The sequence below is a fragment of the Tamandua tetradactyla genome, chromosome 8 (genome assembly GCF_023851605.1).
Source record: "Tamandua tetradactyla isolate mTamTet1 chromosome 8, mTamTet1.pri, whole genome shotgun sequence".
Lineage (NCBI taxonomy): Eukaryota > Metazoa > Chordata > Mammalia > Pilosa > Myrmecophagidae > Tamandua > Tamandua tetradactyla.
In genome coordinates, this window is record NC_135334.1 from 16,485,641 (window position 1) to 16,503,228 (window position 17,588).

Here is a 17,588-nt window from a genome sequence, read left to right on the forward strand (position 1 = left end):
ATGAAGCTTTAAATCCCGAATCAGGTACCAATCCATTCTTTTGAATAGTAGTTAGTGTGCTTCACTTTGTCCTCTGTGTTATCTTACATTCATAATTTGGCTTCTTTATGTGCTGTTTGTTCATATAAAATAAGAGAATTGCTTTACATATTATTTAAGGCCCCACTCACTGCTAAACTCTTACATTTAAGAGGACGTATCATTTATCTCTTCATTTTAACAGAGATGGTTTATTCATTGTTGACCCTAAAAGACTGCTATGACATTGAATTAAACACAACAAATTTCATTCAATTGCTATAATGTTAAAATCATCATTCTTCCTTTTCATTATGTTGTGCATATGCACCTGTGTGTGTGTGTGTGTGTGTGTGTGTGTGTGAGGTAATTAAAAATTCCTTAGTTCCCTGAAAATAACTAAGTATTTATTGCTTCTAAATTTTGGGTTTCAGAGGGGAAAATGATATGAGTTATGATAAGTCTTCACAACATGCACTGATGGAAATAATCAGTAGGTATCAAGTTAATTTAAACCAAGAGGACTGTCATGAGTGATAAATTAAGCCCTCTGCATTCATTTCCCCCTGAAATTCAATGAGCCTCCAATTGCTCAGCCTGGCTCTGCTGCACAGTCTAACTGCCTGGATTTAATCCTCCTCCTCCCGTGTGCAGGGCTAAGCCAGCTGTGAGTACAGAAATATGATTGACAGATTCCACTGATGCTCCTTTGAAGGTGAGAAATGTCCACCCTCAGAATATGTAGCCATTTGAAGCCTTAACATCAAGTACTCCCTACTGTCACCGTCTCTCCTGTCAATTCCAGTCAAGGCTCTTTAATTTCCCTGTAGCTAATGAATAGCATTTTATCACTAACTTCCCCCAAAATCAGGTAATAGTATCAGACCTCATGTTTTGTTTTGTTTTTTTCTGTAGTGATATAGGAGGAATCAGCATTATTTTGGAAAAAGGGAAAATCGATCTGAATGAAAATGTACCTAAATATGTATGTGGCAAGGAGACTCTATGTTTCTTTGTGTGGCACCCGTCTTAGTTTTGCCTTGGAATAGCAATTGCAGAATCATCACACTCACCCTTACATGTGAAATGTCATCCAGGGGTGTGAGTCTCCCTGAAAACTTGTGTCATGACTCCCAGGGATGAGCCTGATCTTGGCACCTTGAGATTGGCAATGCCATGCTAACGAAAAGGTGAAAAGAAATGTAACAAAATAAGGTACTAGTGGGTAAGAAACCTCAAATAGAATCGTGAGTCTATTCTGGGGGTTTCTCTTATGCAAGCTTCAGCTAGATATTTCTAATTGCCTCGGACTGCCAAACTCCAAGGAACATCGCTCCTGTTAGCCCTAAAGAACACCTAGGGCTCTATCTGAGATTCTACAAAAGTTTCATGTATTAATGATTGAACCAACCTACCTCCATTGGTTTCTAAGATAGACAAATTCTGAAACCCAGAGAGGCCAGCTTCTCCAAGAACATCAACTAGTTCAGTCTCACTATTCCACATCATCAACATCCTTTTCCAACATGAAAAAGTTAGAATGGGCTTAGCCCAAATACCCCTAACGATTTGGAAAAGAATCAAAGGAAAAGGAGGAGTTATAACATGAAAGATAAGATTTAACAAATGAGTATGACTGCTGAATTATTATACTGATATTTCTTTTAGTCTCCAGAGTCTTAAAGCAGCTTGAAGAGAAAAGCTGAAATTGTGGAACTGTAATCCATACCAAACTTAGCAATCTGTCCTATAACAGCTCGTTACAATGTACATTGAAATGTATTGCTTTTTTATGTATCTGTTATATTTCACAATAAAAAATAGCAACTGCAGAGAAAACGCAAGACCATAAACATTTTTAAAAGCCTTCTTGAATTGTTTAACCCAATTCCCAATATTAACAATTCCCTTTGCCTCATGATACAGCTCACGAGTAGAGACCAAAATTCAAGGGGGAAAAAAGCTAAAGTTATGATGAGCATGAAAGACATCTCATAGGAACAAACAGCTTTGAGATTAATTAATCAAAAAAGTTCTTTTCTTAATGGCTCCCTTAGAGACATCTTATAGATTGATGTAAGTGGTAAGAAAAGTTTCTGTAAATGTATTTCTTATCTGGAGATTTCCATTACCTACTTAAAGAAACAAGGACCGTTTTCTCAGTTTCAACAAATAGTCTTAATAGGAATGAACCTAGAAAGTATGTGCTATTGTCAATAGACACATCAAATATTGTTCATGAGAAGCATTGCAGCAGAACTGGGGCTTGGGAATAAGGCAAATATAGGGCTACGTGCTCACTGGATCATGCGTTACATGGGTTACTTTGAACAACTTGCGCTTACTCTCAATCTCTTTTTTCTACTCTGTAAAACAGAAATAATAATAAAAGCCTCATCATATTTTTATGCCAATTAGTTGAGATAAGAACACAATGAATTTATCACAGTGCTTAGCTTATGGCAAGTGCTTTGTAATCTTAGCTATTCTCAACAAAATTTTACTTTTTTTTCACCTCAAACATTTCCTGATGGTAGCTTTAGTAATTCCTTTTCCAGATAGAGTTATAATGTCAAAAAGTCTGTCAATTTGTTTCTCTTATCTAATTTCTATTTGATCTAATATAAACTGTGATCTTATATTTTTGCTTCTTTAAATTGATTTGACAAATTCTCCATGACTGGTAGTATTTATAACCGTCAGCATCGTGATCGCTGATATTCCTGAGATTTTGCAATGTATTTACTTCATTTGGGCAAATTGATCACAAGGTCTTTTGTTCTGCTTGTCCTCCTTACTAAATCTTTAGTTGTATCTGCCCATAGTTTGTTAATTATAGCTAAAACACAAATGGATACTGAAATGACTGTCAATTTGAATATCTACCACTTTTGTGGGTTTATTTGTTCAAGGGCTCATCATTTCAAGGATTGTAAGACATCATCACATGATGAAAAAGCAGTGAATACTTTGCACACATAGCCTTGTCCAATTTTGCTTTAATCTAATCTTTTACAAAACTGTAAATACATTTTTAAAATGAATATGTCAAAATGTTTCATTATCTATAATATTGGGTTATAGTTATTAACTCAAGCCATGTGCTAAACTCTTTACATAGATTACTGCATTTAATCTCCATGGTGACCTAAGTATTAGGTTCTTTTTACCTCCACATAATACATGTGAAGAAACTAGACTGAGAGAACTTGCCCAAGGCCACACCGATGGCAAGTGACCAAGTGGGAACACATCCCAGACCCTCCTGTCTTTCTGACTATAAAATCCAGCACATTTTAAGTGCTGCTTTCTGCCACCACTGTTCTTTTTCCTTGTTTAGAAAAATTTACTGTTCCAAAATATTCAAAATCAACTAACAATAATAGAAAAGGTTAATAATTCTGTAATAAGTAAAAAGAACATTTTTTGTCATCTGCGAACTGTTGCTCAACATATTAGCTAAATTTTTGTCTGTTTTTTTTTATTCAATAGAAGGCAATGTTCTAAAGATGTTCACATATTTCACCTAAGTCCATGCTCACAATTCTATGAAGGATTTTTATGTCTGTTTTATAAATGAGTTCATGAAGACTGGGCAGGAGTAATTAATGCTAAGATTTATATAGTTAATCTTATAATACAATAGACTAGATTCTAAATTATTGACCCTTGTATAGGACTCCCATCATAATTTATTGGTGTAGAAGACAATGCCTACGACATTATAAATTCCTCAGTAAGCTCTTCTAGTAGTCACTGTCAAACATAGGACAGCTAGAATATTTCAATGAACTCTCTCCTGCAATTTTTTTTTTCTGTCATGGGCAAGCTCTGGGAATCGAACTGAGTCTCCGGCATGGCAGGTGAGAATTCTGCCACTGTGCCACCTTTGCTTCTGCCCTTGTAAATTTTTTTCTGATTAAAAATTTGGTTGGAGAGACAGGGTCTCTTGTGTTCAGAAGAATGTGCTCATTTATAATCTTCTCACGTAGGATTACTGATTGCTATACTTTTCAATGATGGAGTTTTTTTAAAATTTGAAGTGTTGTATTTTTATATCATTATATATATATATATGTATGTATTTTTTAAGCAGCTTTATTCACAATGCCTACAATCCATCTTAAGTACAAATAATGGCTCTTGGTATAATCACATAGCTATGCAATGTTTAAAATGTATTTTTTTTTGTACTGAGAGAAAATGTGTTCCTTAAGAAAAAGGGAAGTGAAGTGAACGTATTTATCAAGTCCCCATTGCGTTCAAGACACAGAGTAAGGTACTTTAAAGGAATTATCTCAATCAATCTTTATCAAAAAATAAGACAAAAGAAGTGAAGTAAGATTAAATTTCTCTATTTTAGCAATTAAGTATATAATAATTTAAATTTGTTAAGTAACTTGTTTAAAGTAATAACAGTCATATATTAAGTTAAATTCACACCATGTCTGTCTGATTTTTTTTTTTGCATTTCTCAATGTAATCTATTGCTGTTCTTCACAAAGTAGAACCTAATTCTGTTGCTAGTAGATTCTTAATAACATCTGACAAATGTTATTAATTAATGCAACAAATAACAGGTGTAAGCACTCATCAGTCTCCTCCCTTTTTCTTTACATTCCCAAACCCAGTTGATTGTTACTCTTTGGGGTTCCTTTGCCACTCTTCTTTTGACATAATGAAATGATGCTGTATGCTACAGTGTAAAGTTGAAACAGAGAAATAAGAACTTGATTCAGCCTTAAATAGAGAAATTTCACTAAGAAAATGATGTTCAATTTGGATATTGAAGAATGATTAGAAGTTCATCCAGAAAATGATGTTCAATTTGGATATTGAAGAATGATTAGAAGTTCATCCAGCAGAGGAAGGAGGACAGGAAGAAAGAATAAAATTTATAAATGCACAGCATTGTAAATGATTCTATTTTAAAGTTTTTTTAAACTTTTCCAATGTCTGTATAGAATTATTCATTTCTGCCTTCATTTTACTACTCTATATTTTATATATTTCCATTAAGTATTTATTACATTGTGTGGTGCTTTGGAGCTGCATGTACCCCAGAAAAGCATGTTCTTAAAATTAATCCATTCCTGCAAGAGGGAACTGATTGTAGTAGGACCTTTGACGAAGTTATTTCAGTTAACGTGTAGCTCACTTCAATCGGAATGGGTCTTAATACTGTTACTGAAGTCCTATATAAAGAATGCAATTCAAAAGGATGGGCTATGCTTACTTAAAATTATGCCTAAGTGTCACCCCCAGACAACCTCTTTTGTTGCTCAGATGTGGCCTCTCTCCCTAAGCTAACTCGGCAGGTGAACTCACTGCCTTCCCCCCTAAGTGGGACATGACTCCCAGGGGTATAAACCTCCCTGGTAATGTGGGACAGAACTTTCCGAATGAGCTGGAATTTGATATCATAGGATTGAGAGAGCATTCTAAAGGGGGAAGAAAGAAAGGAGACAAAATAAAGTGTCAGTGGCTGAGAGATTTCAAATAGGGTTAAGAGGTTGTCCTGAAGATTATTCTAATACATTATATAGATACTCCTTTTTAGTTTATGGTGTGGTGGAGTGGCTGGAGGGAAGTACCTGAAACTGTTGAGCTGTGTTCCAGTGGCCTTGCTTCTTGAAGAGAATTGTATAAAGATATAACTTTTAGAGTGTGACTGTGTGATTGTGAAAACCCTGTGTCTGATGCTCCTTTTATTGAGGATATAAACAAATGAGTAAAAAATATGGATAAAAAATGAATAAATAATAGGGGGAAAGGGGTAAAACAAATTGAGTAGATGGAAATACTGGAGAGGTGAGGGGTATGGGGTGTTTGAGTTCCTTCATTTTTCTTTTTCTTTCTTTTTATGGAATGATGCAAACATTCTAAAAAAATGATCTTGGTGATGAGTACACAGCTGTGTGGTGATATTGTGAGCCATTGATTGTACATCATGTATGGAATATATGTGTGTGAGGACGTCTCAGTAAAAATATTTTTAAAGAAGAATGCAATTCAGAGAGAGAAAACCGGAGGTAGCAGCTAGACGCTGACCAATAACAGAAGGGAATGGAGACACCAGGAGACACCACCATGTGTCTTACTATGTGACAGGCTAAGCACCAAGGTTCTCCATGAACCAGTCCAGGAAATCCACAGTTTCTAGGAGAAAGCATTGCCTTAATGATGTCTTCATTTTGACTTCTATCTTAGCCTCAAAGCCATGAGCTAAGCAATTTCATTGTTTAAACTGACCTATGGCCTGGTATTTGCTTGAGTAGCCAAGGAAACTAAAACACCTCTTATTTTAATCATTTCTATATCTATCTACAATTTATATTTAGCCATGAATTTCTTAAGAATAGTATTTATAGATCTTTATAACCCCAGTACTTAGCATAGCACCTTACACAGGGTAAGCACTCAATAAATAGCTATTTGTTGAAAGAAAAAGTTAGTGGCTGAATATAACTTGCTAATTGGTACCTTTAGGCAATGACAAGATCGATGCACCTAGATAGTAGAGTATGTGTGAGAGAGATATGGGTGTTTCTGAGTGAGCATATGGCTTTGCAAAGACTAAAGATGTAAGTTGAGTCTGATTAATAATTCAACAGATACTATATAAGTTACTAAGTTATTTTAGTTCAAACTAGGAACAATTTTCAAAGATAGTAAAGAAACAGAGTAATATTATATTGTTTGCATGTTGGAAAATTAACAACTAAGGAGATGTATGGTTTATGACATAATATTTCTCAGGGCACCCTCCACATTCCCTTAGCCCACTCCAGTGGCCACCAGCAGACAATGACCTTATGTTTTGTGGCCTCCCATGGCCTCTGCCTGAGTGCAGTCTCTGGCCAAGGATGGTGGCTCAGCCTGCATGAACAGGGCTGGGCCAAAATGCCTGATAATTAACGTCCCCAAGATCATCCACTACCAAATGAGGGACAGGAATTGGTAGAAAAGTACCCCAGCTTCCTTTGCACCCCACTTGGGCAACTTGGAGATTGTGATACATTGTCTCTCAAGAACCAACCACTAACAAGACCAAGCCCCAGTTTCTCACAGTGGTAATTCATTGGTTGACATTTAATTAACTGTCCATGACTTTTTCAAATCCCCACTTCCTTACCACCCTTCCTGGATTTTCTCCCATATTCATTGCTCATAACCAAACTTCTGTCTCAGGGTCTGCTGTTGGGTAAATGCAAACTAATATAAAATTCTTCGTTTCCTCATTTTCCTAGTAGAAGGAAGTCTTGAGGCAAAGCTGGCAATATTTTTGGGTTCTATCTGTACATATTGATAGCTATAAAGAACCCACTAAACAAATATCACAGTTTAAAAAAATATATTTCTTACATTTTGGAAATTTATACTTATGTATTTATAAATGAAAACAACAATAGCAAATAAATATTGATATTTTCACACCATGGAATACTAATACACTTTGATGAGAGTGAATTAAGTTCAGATATATGTGGTAACAGGACAATCAGAAAAATGACATTTAAATGAAAGAAACAAATTTCAATATTATTATAATCACACAAACTTCAAAAACTTGCTGTATGTTTCTTAAGGATATCAGTGCATGAAATAAAATTCAGGGCGATGGTCACTTTTCATGGGAACTTACAGGCTGATGGGAACTTACAGGGAATTTCATAAACTGTGGGATACAGGTATTCATTGTAACATAGTTCTTTATGCATTATTATTTTATTCAAAAATATGATTTTCTCCCTATTTAGCATTTAATAAAACAAAGTTTTAAAAAGACATCCAACTGGAACACTGAAGGATGGATTACTGATGTTGTCATTATTTTAAGATGTTAATGGAACAAGCATTAAAATAATATTTTTAAACAATGGAATGTAAGATAAGGAGATGATAAATAATGGGCTAGATTATTTCTCACCAATTTAGCATTCCAATAATCACAGGCATAACCCCTCTTACGCTAGCTGAACTAGCACACCATATAATAATGTCATCATTCTTTAGCTTGGATAATTATCTTTTTAAAGTATAAAAAGTATACTTTTTTCAGTATACTGAATTTTTTTCAGTAATTTTTCAGTATTCCTGAAAAAATGCAAATCAAATGACAGAAGACATGAACTCATCTCAGTCAATTTGCTTTAGAACAAATGCATAAGGTTAGAGGTTGAGCAGACAATAAGCAGCATATGCCTCTACCCCTATGGACACTCGTTTGGAAACCTCTCTCCCGGTTTCCCTAAGGGCAAGTCAGCAGTCATCATCTTCAGCTTCACCTGTGGTGTCCATGTCCTAGGTATCTGCTTTGGATGCCCACATCAATTTCATCTCTGGAGCTGTAGTTAAAACAATATCCATGGGTGATAGTCAAACAGGCATTAGTTACATAACAAATTTTCTGAAGGGCAAGAAGGCACAGTGACTGGAGACTATGATAGTACTTACAGAAAGCATGGGAGTGAACTAGAAGCCTTTAAAAGAAACTAGAATCCACCTGGAGTGAGAATTAGAATGTCCTCCTCCACCACGCTTGAAACCAGTGTCTCTGAAAATGTCTCTGCTCCAGCTCACTCTGCTCAAAACATGCGCTGAACCTCAGCTTTAATAGTCTTGTTCTTTTCTTGCCTCCCTGAACATTGACCTCGATTCTCTGTTTTTGCCTTGTTCCTATTCTCCTAAATGGTCTTTTCCCCCATCGACACGTTCTCTCAAATCTTCTTACACTGTCCTCCAAATTACAGGACCCAGAAAAGTCTCTTTCCACTAGCAAATCAAACCTTGTCTTCCACATTGAGCCCAGATACTCTCTAGAGACATGGGAGCTTCAGGCACCTTTCAAAACTGCTGCTACAAGCAGACAGATCAAATTTTCAGGAATATCAACACTGAGTCCTTTTGGACATGGAAATCCCCCAATCCAGGGACAATGGGAAGAGCAGAAGGAAGAAAACACTAAATGACACAGGGACAGGTGAATTTTGTTTTTCCTGCAAAGACAATCACTCATAGATGGCAGAGTTGAGAGATACCTGCCCAAAGAATTGTCTCTCACCCCCAAAACAAATGATTGAGGATTAGGTTGATTCTTCCTGGAAAATAGTTCTCATCCCTTCTTTATCTGGAAAATAATCTCCAACCTTCAATACCTCCTCTGTAAGGTTCATCCCCTGCCCCAACAAAATATTCTCCATTATTTCTGCTTTATTTCGTACCTTGATTATAGTATTTTTCATGGGTATTCTGGTTAGTTGTATATCTATTTCCTGCAGAAGACTATAATTTCCTTTCAGGTGGGATACCATCTTCTTTGTTCTCACATTCCCCATACCTAGTATAATTATTGATCAAATGATAGCTGAACAAGTGAAATGGAAGAAAATCTGATGCCACCTTTTACTCTTTCAATTATTCTGTTTTGACCCTCTATGTAGTTACAATCAGAAAACTGAGAGATGGGAAGAGACCTTCAGTATGGACTCAGATTGGATTGGGAAAGGGTTGAGTTATACCAAATTTTAAATAATTTTAGATATAATTCCAGATTCCCCTTTGACTCTGGTTTCCCAGAGGTCATTACAGAAACAGCACTAGCAATGTCTTTAGGAGCTAAAGAGAAGTGCCTCCCTTCCAGGAGCTTGTGCCTACTTACCTGCTGGTCAGAGGTGCAGGTTCAGGGACACTGTGGCTGTTTTGGTCTGTCAGATCCCAACTGCTCTATGATATGAAAGGTCAGATAGGAGAAAAAAAAGTGTCTCTGCCTCTCCTCTCCTCATCCATCACTCTCTTCCCAGTGTCCTTCTTTCCCTCCATCCATGTGGGAACAAATTTCACTGGAACTAAATTCCCCAAATGTTATAAATTCACCCATGAAAAGTACAGCCCACTGTATTGAAATAGCATTTTACTCATTCTTAACATATTTCATTCAAATGACTAGAGAACAGTGGAAATGAACAATGTCAAACCATTTGAGTAACAGACACAATACAATTTGCATATGTATCATAATGAAAGTATATTGCCCCCAGGTTGAACTAAGCAATTTGAGCCAAGTCCGTATTTTCCAGCACAAATTCACACGGCGCCGTCACCCTCCATGGATTTGTCCTATCTTCCCTCTGCACATTCTCCTTCACATGCAGCCATTTCATAGCCACGACCTCTTCCAGGAGAAAAAATTTGTGGTGATACAGTACACGGGTACCTCTGTTTCAACTTAAAGAGATTTACTGCAGGACCCAGTCAGAAGATTATCCCTTATACAGCTTCTATATGTTCCATAAGTCATAGCATATTACTTGCAGCGATGGGAATGCACTTCTTGCATTTTTTCAGTAAGTCCTAGACCAATCATGTGATGGCTTATCCAGTGCAGGCATGTGAGGAGATACAGCACTCAAGATGAAGAGTGCCAGGGCAAAGGGGAAAAGAGGAGGAGGGGATGCAGGAAGTGAAATAAAATAAATATTAAGAGGCATAAGGTCCAGGTCATTCTGATTACTGGGAAGAGCCCGTTCTCCTCCAGTACAGCAGTATGATGTCTCCAAGAGAACACTGGTCCTGGGTCAGAAGATGAGTGCTCACCTCTTCATTTTCCATTAACTTCTTATGAGTCCTTGGACATGTCATTTTAACTCTCAGAGTATTAGAACACACATTGTAAAATGGTGCTTATAATCAAATGAGTTTTGAAATGCAACCAAATGAAAGTGGTTTATATGCTATGACATGCAGCTAAAGAGTTGGCTACTGATCACTCTAGAGTTGCTCTGGAAGCCCAGGCAACGTAGGACCCAGGCAACGTAGGACCTTCCTCAAGGATGATTTCACCTCCTTATTTCTGAGGCTGTAGATCAACGGGTTCAACATGGGGGTGACCAGGTTGTTGAGAATCTGGACAGTTGCATCAAGCCAGGGGCTGGAGGTTGGCCTTAGGTAGATGAGGACAACAGGCATATAGAAAAGGAGGATGGCTGTCAGGTGGGCACTGCAAGTAGAGAAGGCACGCCGGCGGCCCTCAGCAGAGCGGATCTGCAGGATAGAGTAGATAATGCGACTGTAAGAGGTAAGGATAAGAAGGAAGCAGCTGAGGGGCATGAGGCCCACACTGATGAACCCCACCATCTCCAGGGCTGAGGTATCTGCACAGGCGAGCTTCAGCATCACTGGGATATCACAGAAAAAGTAGTCCACTTCATTGGGGCCACAGTAGGGCAATTGGAAAGTGAGAGTGGCTAGGAAGGTGGCCTGAATACAGCCAAAAAACGAGGTTCCCATAGCTAAGACAGCACACACTCTATGGCTTATAATAATCGTGTAGCGCAGAGGGTAACATATGGCAACAAAGCGGTCATAGGCCATCACCGTGTATAGAAAACACTCAGTGCAGCCCAGGAAATGGTAGAAGAAGAGCTGGGACACGCAGCCTGCATAGGAGATGGCTCGGCTATTCCCTGAGAGGTAGAACAGCATCTTGGGGGAGCTCACGGAAGGGAAAAATATGTCACACACAGACAGCTTGCACAGGAAGAAGTACATGGGAGTGTGCAGGCGACTGGAGCAGGCAATTGCCAGTAGGATGAGCAGGTTCCCCATCAGGGTGAAGATGTAGAAGGACAAGAACAGGACAAGGAGCATGTTCTCCAGACCGTCTGTGTGCGGGATGCCCAGCAGGATAAACTCAGTCACCATGGAGACATTCCTCATTTTGTGAAAAAGTCAGACCTTGAAAAGGGACCCAAGTCATCAAAGTGGACCCCTATATCAAATTATCAAGCTTCTTGTCAATGAGTACATTGGCTATGTGTTTAACCAGCAAACCCAGTCTTCTTATGCAGGACTAAAACTATACAAATACCTAAGATGATATGAAGTGACTTGTACAGAGCCACAATATATCCAACTTCTGGAAGGAATATTTTGTAGAAATGGATTTTTCACATCTATGACAATATCAGAAGGTAACAGACAAGTCCAAAACATTCTTGTGCCAAGTTAAAGACCTTTATATCATTGTTTAATTCATAGATTTATGTGTTTGCTCATGTTTATATTTTGAACTCTCACCATCTCTTCAAATAACAACACTGTCTATTCATTGTCCTCTGAAAATAACAGGAAAAAAAGTTTTAGAAATTAAAAGAAACTCCTGATTTGAATCCTAGTCTTGCCATTTATTAGTTATGTGAGTTAGAACCATTTATACAATGTCTTTCATAGACATAGGTTCATCATCTACAAAATGCAAAACGTTATGCTTATAATATTAACAACAGCAACCACAAACATGTCTTCCAATTTTCATGGTGAGTGTATGTAATAGCTGTCTAAAAAATGTCTGGCAGAACTATAAATCACCATGATAAGTGTCTCTTCATTCTATGTATTTGAAACTTAGTTCTTTGAGTGCCTTCTTTTAATGCTGGAATAATATCATTACAAACAAAGAAGCATTTTATTAATTCTTTATTGAATAGACTTAGACCATGTCCTCTTCAGATTACATCCTTCCAGACTGGGGAGATTTAACACACCCAGTTCTATCAGGAGATGCTGCTCCGGTCCTTCTAGTTCTTTAAATATTTCCTAAGTGGACTTGACATGACTCAGAAATATTAAGCAAAAGGAAACACAAGGAAAGCATCAAATTCATATTATTGTGCTGAGGCAAAGAACGCAGTGGCCCACGTAGAAGAGAAAGAACAAGACGAATTAGGTGGGCTGTGCAATACCAGAACAGGGTTGGACACCTGGAAGGCTCAGGGAACTCACCCTCTCATTAGTCATGCAATAATAACAACTAACCACCACCACCGATAGTAATGACACAGACCACTCTATGACTATTCACTGTGTTCCAAGGACTAGGCTTAGCACTTTTGATATCTTATCTATTTTTTTAAATAAATTTATGAGGAGCCACTATCATTACTGTTCTCATTTGCACATGATTTGCACAAAGATTTCAAAGCTAGTTTATGACAGAGCCAATATGCAGAAGCATTTAATTTCATGGTTCATGCCCTTAAATATTAGCAAAATCAACTTTTGTTTACTTCTGCTTTTTTAGATTGCTTGTTCCACTGCTGGCAATGGCAAACAACAAAAATCACTCCAGATGGACATGCATCATTATTTTGTAAGAAAGTGGAAAAAAGTAAGTAAGTCTTCTTGTCTTACTTCTTCCTGGTCATTTCCAGTCTTAACTTTAGCATCAAACCTACTTAATATCTCAGTTAGTTTCAGAGATCCCGTAACTGACTTTTTCCTTCCACTTGACACTAAACTTCGGCATCATCTCTAACACAGGAACTTTCAAATTGTACAGTCACATGCAACAGGTAGATTCTAATTACAGTCTATGGCAAGTGTTGTAAAACATCTCTAAAGAGACTGACCAAGCCAGAATGAGTCACCTTCATACCACCCTAGAGATGTGTAAAACTGAAGATAGCAAAAAGAAAAAACAGCAGCATTCTGGCAGAGAGAATGCTGCTAATAGTCCACTCCTGATTGCAATTCTAACCATACCTGGAGAGTCTCTCTGAGCAATTCACATTTCTGTGAGCTCTGGATCTCCTGCTCTTGTCAGCAAAGATTCCGAGAGGCCTCTGCATCTTGCCTCTGTCAGACATCATCCTATTCTGTGATTCTGCAATCATGTTGCATTTTCAACTTTGTTACGGGATAAAGATGTCTCCAAAGGGAAAGTTGTTAATGACTATAAAGGGCAGAGCTAAGAGTAAGACATGATCAGAAGTTCAAATACCCACACAGTCCCGCTGAGAGCATGGTCGGGTTTTCCAAAGCATTAAAACAGGACTTCACATGTGCTGTTGAGGCCAGAACATGGTGATCTCCAACCAGAAGATTCTTGATTGAACTCTTACTTATAAAGAAATGAATCTCATAGGGTTTGAAAAATAAGGCCTGCACACACTCACTTTCCTTGATTGCTTCCTTCCAACTTTCTTCCAACCCCCAAAGCCCTGACTGAGACTCAGAGATAGCTCTGAGGGAGCAATTAGTTTTCACTTTTTCATCATCCAAAATGAAATAATGGTAATGAGATCATTGGAAAGGACTGCTTTGAAGTGGGAAACAACTACATTCTTCCAAGACCAAGACCTCATCAATGCAGAAAAGGCTCCAATTCTGGCCCTAACATTGTGTGCCATGTTGCTCCTTTGTCTGGTTGCCTTTCAAACAAACTTCAAGCCTCTGCTTGTGATATTGTTTGTCTTGTCAATTTTTGAGTTATCCATGCATTCTTGTAATTATGTAGTTTTTTCTAATAAACACCACCATTCAAGAAAGACACCTAAACATTTGGTGTCTTGGTGTGTACCCCAAAAGATCAAGTTCTTAGAGCTAATCCATCCCCATGGGGGTGAATCCATTATAAGTAGGATCTTTTGGTGATTAAGATCTTAACTTAAATTGAATTGTGACCCGTCCCATTTGGGGTGGGTATTAATCCTCTCACTGGTATCCTTCGTAATAGAAGATGACAGAGAGAAGACAGAGAAAAAAGCCCCAGAGAAACTCAGAGAGAAAAGTCAGAAAACAGAGAGGAAGCCCCTGAAGTCAGAAATAAAAAACCCAGGAGAGAAGGGAGAGACCAGCAGATGTCACCATGTACGTGTGGCCGAGGAGCTGAGGCCCCCAGTAGCCAGTCTTTGGGGAGAAACATCACCTGTTGATGTCTTGATTTGGACAGTTTCACAACCTCAGAACTGTAAGTTGTAAATTAATAAATTCACTCTGAAAACCATACCATTTCTGGTATATTGCATTTCATCAACTTTAATGAACTAAACAGTTGGTAAATATTTATTATGTATATCCTATCGTTATGCATTCTTCAGGTCAGTATTTCCAAAGAGAAACATTTATATGCTGGGTACCTTCATAGGAGAGTGACCAGTATAAATAAAAGAACTGAAAACTGTCTCAAAAGAAAAGTGACTAAAATAATAGCTAGTAAAATAGAGAAAAATTCATTGAAAATTCCCTATGCTAAGGGTTATACTAAATTCTAAAATTCATTATTACGTTTAATCCCCAAAAGAACTTTATAAGCTAGGTGATATTATTTTACAGACACAGAAACTGAAACAGCTAAAATAACTTGAAGAAAATCACACAACTAGAAAGAGACTGAGCTGGTACTCTTTAATTGCAAAGCTAATGCTTATTAACTGCTGTGATATGACTATCAGAGATTTGGGTTTTACACCTAAAGTAGAGAAACAGGGACATCCTGTTGTCTTCCAATGCTTATAGGGCTGGTAGGTAGACTTATTCCATGCAGGAGACCCAAGAATCATAGGTAGATGTGATAGAAATACAGCTATAGTTTCAATGAAAAAGGGACTGCTTAATGATTAGAAAACATGCACGAATGAAATAAGCAACCTGATGAGGTAGTTAATTCCTTGTCAGTGAAAGTACTCAAGGAGATACAAAGAAGACCATATTTCAGGTATGCCATGAAGGAGAACCTTAATTTGAATGAGTTGCTTCTTATTAACATTCTTTCTATCTCTGAAATTCTATGATCATACGTATGCCCTAAAACTTTTCAGTGATTCTGACCAAATACAAGCAGAACTATAATTCAGCGATGATAATTCTACTAACTGCTATAGCCAAAACAATTATGAATATGGACTTTGTAGTTATAAAATTTATTATTGTACTATCAAGCAATTGACAAAGCATTTTAAAAGAGGAGAGGAACATGACATGGTGGTAGTCCAAATGCTCTTCAGACAAGATCTCAGTAGACTGCTGGGGTGTGCTAATGAATAGGCCACAGTTTTAATAATAGCTGGCATTTACCACTGGAATCATATACTGAACTTGTGTTGAGTGGTCACAAAATCTGAGGCAGGTACCATTATGTTGCCCCCTTTTTCACTAGAAAATTTAAACTCAGAGAATTAGAGCAACATAACCAAGGTAATACATTCAGCAAAAGGTAGAGCTGTGTCTCAAACCCAGGATGTTATGACTCCTCTCTGAGTTACAAAGAAGCAGAAACTTATTACTAATTCTGACTCAAATATTCATTCATCATTAATTTCATCTCACTCTTGTGGTTGCTTTGGTTTTCTGATGCACTTTTTTATTCTTTAATTCCCACAAGAGCTCTGTTTAACACCATTTTACCAATAAGGACATTGGACCTCAGAGCAATTGTGACATTCTTAAAATTAGACAACCGAATAGCCAGGCATTCTCAAATGTAACTCTCTTTCCACTGCATCGTAACCGCTTCCCAAAAAGATGGCATAGAGAAAGCAGCTGTCCTGTGTGAGGGGAGGATTATTAATAGATTCGTTTTAGAGATCTGGAGAATTGCCCTTTACACCCTTACAGTCCTTACTGCCTGTGTCTCATATTCCATGATTAGATCATGACCTCAAGTACAAAGTAGAGGTTGTATATGTGTGGTTAGGGAGAGAGAGAGGGACAGAGAGACAGAGACACAGAGCTCGAGAGAGATGTTTTCAGTTCAGCTTCTGTTCTGCTTCAGAGGGAAGGAATCACACAGCTACAAATAAAGTTATGTAGATAATTCTCAAGAGAGCTTTCTTCTGCATATAATTTAAGGGAAATTTGCCTTATATTTGCATCATCCTTGTTTCAATTAGATGAAACACCCTATCTCATTTCATTCATTTTTCCCTCTTCTAAGTGTTCAAGTCACTGGCATTTTCCAGCAGCAAAAGGTGATTTCTTAATTAACTTTTCAGCAGGACCTTTTATTATAAATAACAGAGCTGAGTCTAGGCAATCTTGATTTAGTGTCAGGTGCTTTATGTTTGATGGCAGGGTTGGTGTCTGGGTCAAACCACCAAACATAAATTTCTTCCTTTATCTGCAGTAACTTGGTAGGTGAAGAAATGGACTCTGAGTCCAAAATTGGAGATGGTAGGGTATTATTTTCTGGGTGACAAAAGCTACTGTTTTCTTCCTTCATTCCTCCTTTCATTCCTTCCTTCCTTGCTTCCTTCCCTCTCTCACTTCCTCCTTCCCTCTCTTCTTCCTTCTTTCTTTTCTTTTCTTTGTTTCTTTTTTCTTACTCTCTTCTTTCTTTTTTTTCTTGTAAGAAAAGTTCTTAGTTATTTTGCTCCCTGTCAGTTTGATGGTTTTTTTAGAAGATGTGCGCTCCATGTACAGAGTTAAAGTAATAAATATAGGAACAAAACCTAGGAAACATGTATTTTCTGCATTTTTCCTGAGGTGAGATGGAACAAAAGAAATATTAGAAGCTTAAACACCTGGAAACTCTCTTGGGTGACCCGGTAGCCTCCATCAACACCAATTCCTATGTGATCTGTCATCTGGTCTCCACCTCCACTACCCAAGCCTACACTCTGCTGGGATATGGCTCAGGTACCCACAGCAGACTAGAGGACTGGGAGCACCAGCCCCTGGAATCTGCTCTACCCGGTAGAGCAGACCAGGTCCTAGGGCGACAGCACCAACAAAGCAGGTCTCATACACAGTTCAGTCTGTCGAGCAAATTACAGTCTCCAATTTCTATAGAA

At 37.8% G+C, this 17,588-nt stretch overlaps 1 protein-coding gene across 1 annotated transcript; it reads right to left on the bottom strand.

The window, feature by feature from the left end:
- Positions 1-3,477: 3,477 nt before the first annotated feature.
- On the bottom strand, positions 3,478-11,736 carry LOC143645026 (olfactory receptor 10D1B-like). Its single transcript, XM_077114686.1, has 2 exons — positions 10,833-11,736; positions 3,478-3,521 (listed from the first exon to the last, which is right to left on the bottom strand). The coding sequence occupies exons 1-2, from the start codon at positions 11,734-11,736 to the stop codon at positions 3,478-3,480; spliced, it is 948 nt and encodes a 315-aa protein (XP_076970801.1).
- Positions 11,737-17,588: the final 5,852 nt, after the last annotated feature.

Coding starts and splice junctions, on each gene's coding strand:
- LOC143645026 (XM_077114686.1), bottom strand. CDS start 11,736: ATGAGGAATGTCTCCATGGTGACTGAGTTTATCCTGCTGGGCATCCCG. Junction 3,522..10,832: donor ATCCTTGAGGAAGGTCCTAC/GTTGCCTGGGTC, acceptor GAACATCTTTAG/AACATTGCCTTCTATTGAAT.